This window comes from Patiria miniata, unplaced genomic scaffold (assembly GCF_015706575.1).
Source record: "Patiria miniata isolate m_02_andy unplaced genomic scaffold, ASM1570657v1 HiC_scaffold_19, whole genome shotgun sequence".
Classification (NCBI taxonomy): domain Eukaryota; kingdom Metazoa; phylum Echinodermata; class Asteroidea; order Valvatida; family Asterinidae; genus Patiria; species Patiria miniata.
The window spans coordinates 15,590,702-15,594,188 of NW_024037057.1; the positions used below are offsets into that span (position 1 = coordinate 15,590,702).

Here is a 3,487-nt window from a genome sequence, read left to right on the forward strand (position 1 = left end):
CAGGATGGGCGAAAACCCCGCAAAATTCCTTTTATGTAAAACAAGCACGGGGAAATTCACGTTCCGGCTCCAAATTTATACCGTGGCAACCGATACTTCGTAGAACAGCGCATTTCGAACCATCGTTTTATTGGCAGAAATATCACAAACTATATCGAGCCTGCACCCGATTTCATCAAACTCTTCGTAACTTACGATGCATCGCAGCGCTGCGACGCGTCGTATCTTTACGACGCGTCGCAGCTGCGACGCGTCCTGCGATCCATTTCACAAAACGCGTCGTAAGTGCGACGCGTCGTACGTGTATTTATAGCACAACTCGGTGACTGTTTTATGTATTTAGTCAGCGTACAGTAAATAGTCGTCTGATATTCAACAAAGAGTCGTCGGATCTCAGCTCAAAATTTGTTAAAACGTAAAACAAAATGGCGGTCGTGCGATGCAATTTTGAAGGAAAACAAGCTCTCAGTGGACTGTATAGCTACTTTGAAATTTCAACTGCAATATTCCAGTCTAATTCATAATTATTCACGAATTTTCTATTTACAACTTTACACATTGCCTCGGTATTATAATCTCGTTTATGTAATGTTTTGGCATTAAACTGGCTAAGAAAGGGACTCTTCTTATTTTGCGATGACCACTCTTCTTACTTGCGACGTGTTTTAAGCCGTTGTCAAGGAACTTACGACGCGTTCAACACATCGCAACTTTCGTGAAATGCATCATACGACGCGTCGCGAGTTGCGATGTGTTACACGTCGTAACTCGAGTTGCGACGCGTCGCAGCGCGTCTTGAAATCGGGTGCGGCAGAGCGTTTAGCGATTTTGTGTGCACGATAAGTGGCAGAATTTCGCCATCGAGCCAAGGTAAAGAGACACCTCGAATACGTTTAGTTTCATTGGCGCATGGAAGTTAATAACACTCATCAATTTAGGAGTGCCTAATCGACCACCGTCTGACCACGCTTCGTCCAAATCAGTACAGTTTGGGACATGTTACCATGGTGCATTAAGGAGGTTTTCTTCAAGAGCAGAATTGTCTTAAAACATCGGACATTATTTTAACTGCCATTTATTATTAGCGTTTTGCAACAATGTAGACCATAAATAAGATAGTGGTCACAAATTAGACCTGGTAAGACACCACAGTCTTTATGAGCTCTAGGTGGGAACTGAAAGTGAGATTGATTGTAGTTTGAGTGGATTAAGTAGCACGGGTTTGGTTGTGTACGAGTTGCGTAATTTGAAACAAATTGAAACAAGATGGAACTGATGAGATTTTCTATGTACAAGGTCCGTTGAAAATACATTGCGCCTGAATGTCCTAGTTTCTTTCCGTTTACGGACACTGACGATGCTTTATTAATATCAATCAAAAGTGACGAGGCTTCTTGTGTGTTATGGGGAGACCAGAAAAGAGTACTTGAATAGTTTCACACTCGGAAGATTATAAATACAGTGCCCGCAAGCCTCAACTAAGACCGATATAGAGTTTATCAATTGTCCGAAGACAATCTCATACGGAAACACGTACTAAGCACTGTACGAAGCACTGTACTGTTTTCACTTCACAATGTTACTTTTCCTATCGAATTACGGCACACCTCAGAGACGTTTAGCTCTGGGTTGCATAATTCGAGGAGTTGGAAACGTAAATGTATTACCGCGAGAAATATTACCAGTGACGTAAACTTGCATTATTCAACCTCAAAAGAGAATCAGGAGGGGGAGAAAATACGTAGTTGTCGTACTGCTTCATAACCGTTCCCCATATATCACGCAGAACAAAATTATACGCTCGCTGGTGTCCCACATACGATGCGATTCCATTTAATATTGAATTGAGCACATCCACCCCATTCCAGCGGACCGGATACTCCTCAAAGTGGTCTCCGTACACCATCCGCACTCCCAGTTTCTTCATGACCATGCCAATGTACACATCATCCCAAGGTAAGTATCTGACATGCGCGGATTCGCTGAATATGCGTCCTGGCAGGTCACCTGACATGACGTAAGCAGGGCCATTCAAATATGGTGGGAACGTGCTTTCCGGATACATCTCGACTGGGGTGAACCACTTTGTAGAGATTTTCTTCCTACGAATGCGTTGTGGTAGAGTTGGGCCTTTGAGGCGCCCTATTGCGAAGTTTCTTCGAGGTGTCGTTTCTAGCAGTCGCACTAGTCTAAAGACATTGACAAACATGTCACTGTCCAGATTCATGACGTAAGTGGCACGTGGACACATCTGCCCAGCCCACTTCAATCCCATCAATACCTTGTGTGTCATGTTGTGGTACGAGTCAGCGAAGTTTTCCTGGATAATGTCACCGTAGAGAGCGCTCTCCTCCCAAATTATTTTTCTTGTGTATATCTTTCGAGGGGCCTGGCCGACCAGAAAGCGGGTAATGAGAACTTTGTCGCGATAGGCCTTAACCGAGCCCCATGTATCTCTAATCCATCGACGGTCTCGGACCTCCTCTGGTCGGCAGGCTACCAAGATAAGCAAGAAAACCTTCCCGTCGGGCGCGTGTTGGCTGCAATTACCCGAGTTATTGATAAAAGTGAACGGATGCGGGTTAATGACCCGATCACTGAACATTGGGTTTTCCTTTTGCAGTTGTAGCCTTCTCGCTGTTTGCTCGTTGTCCTCATCAGCAAGAATATGTTTGGCAGGTTTCACTTCGTGTTTATTTTCCAAATGTGATTTGTTCAAGAGAAGCTCAGGCTTTACTTGCGACCCATTACCAAAGACTGCAGGAATGACGTCTGATTTTGAAGTTCCGTTTTTCGAATTTTTAAATTTGTTTGCGTACCTATTCAATTCAACATTATTGGATTTTCTCGTGTGATTTGCATTTTGAGCGTCTGAATTCGGTCTCATCGCGGCTGATGAACTCGAAGCTGTTCTTATCGGCGTGTTCACATTACGTAGGCGAACATCTTCTTCCCCACGATCTAATGTATCGCTGTCAGACTTTAGAACATTTTTATCGTCAGTCCTGCCGATGAAGTTAACGATGATGAAACAAATGCACAGGACACCAAATGCCAGGCAGAGTGTCCTGTTGCGTCTTGTGTACAGCCTCATTTTCCCGCTCCTTAGTCACTGTAAGAACCGAAACGAAACGGATAAAAGAAGTGGCATTAGTCGGATATTTGCATTAATATATGCTCTTCGCGGTCTCAATACAAGACTTTCAAGCCTGTTAGCATTTGACTTTTTGATGGTGAAACTTACGGAGACTGTTGTCGAGCTAACCAAATTAAGTCCGTGTGGACAGCAGGTGAATTTCCCAAATGGTCAAGTGTCGATCGTCGATTGTAAGTTTTACGCTGGGAATTGATCGGGTATATACAACAAATTTGGCGCTTTTTCACAATCGCGTTCTGTGTAAGGCTAAAAAGTCAATCACAGGGCGCCCTCGTAAAATTCTTAAATAGAACAGTGCTGGGAAGTTTATGTAACTACCTTTCGTGGGTC

The 3,487-nt window shown here is 43.8% G+C and overlaps 1 protein-coding gene across 1 annotated transcript; it reads right to left on the reverse strand.

Moving 5' to 3' along the window:
• Positions 1-1,173: 1,173 nt before the first annotated feature.
• On the reverse strand, positions 1,174-3,094 carry LOC119725482 (N-acetyllactosaminide beta-1,3-N-acetylglucosaminyltransferase 2-like). The gene has a single exon (XM_038196890.1). The coding sequence runs from the start codon at positions 3,092-3,094 to the stop codon at positions 1,679-1,681; it is 1,416 nt and encodes a 471-aa protein (XP_038052818.1). The 3' UTR covers positions 1,174-1,678.
• Positions 3,095-3,487: the final 393 nt, after the last annotated feature.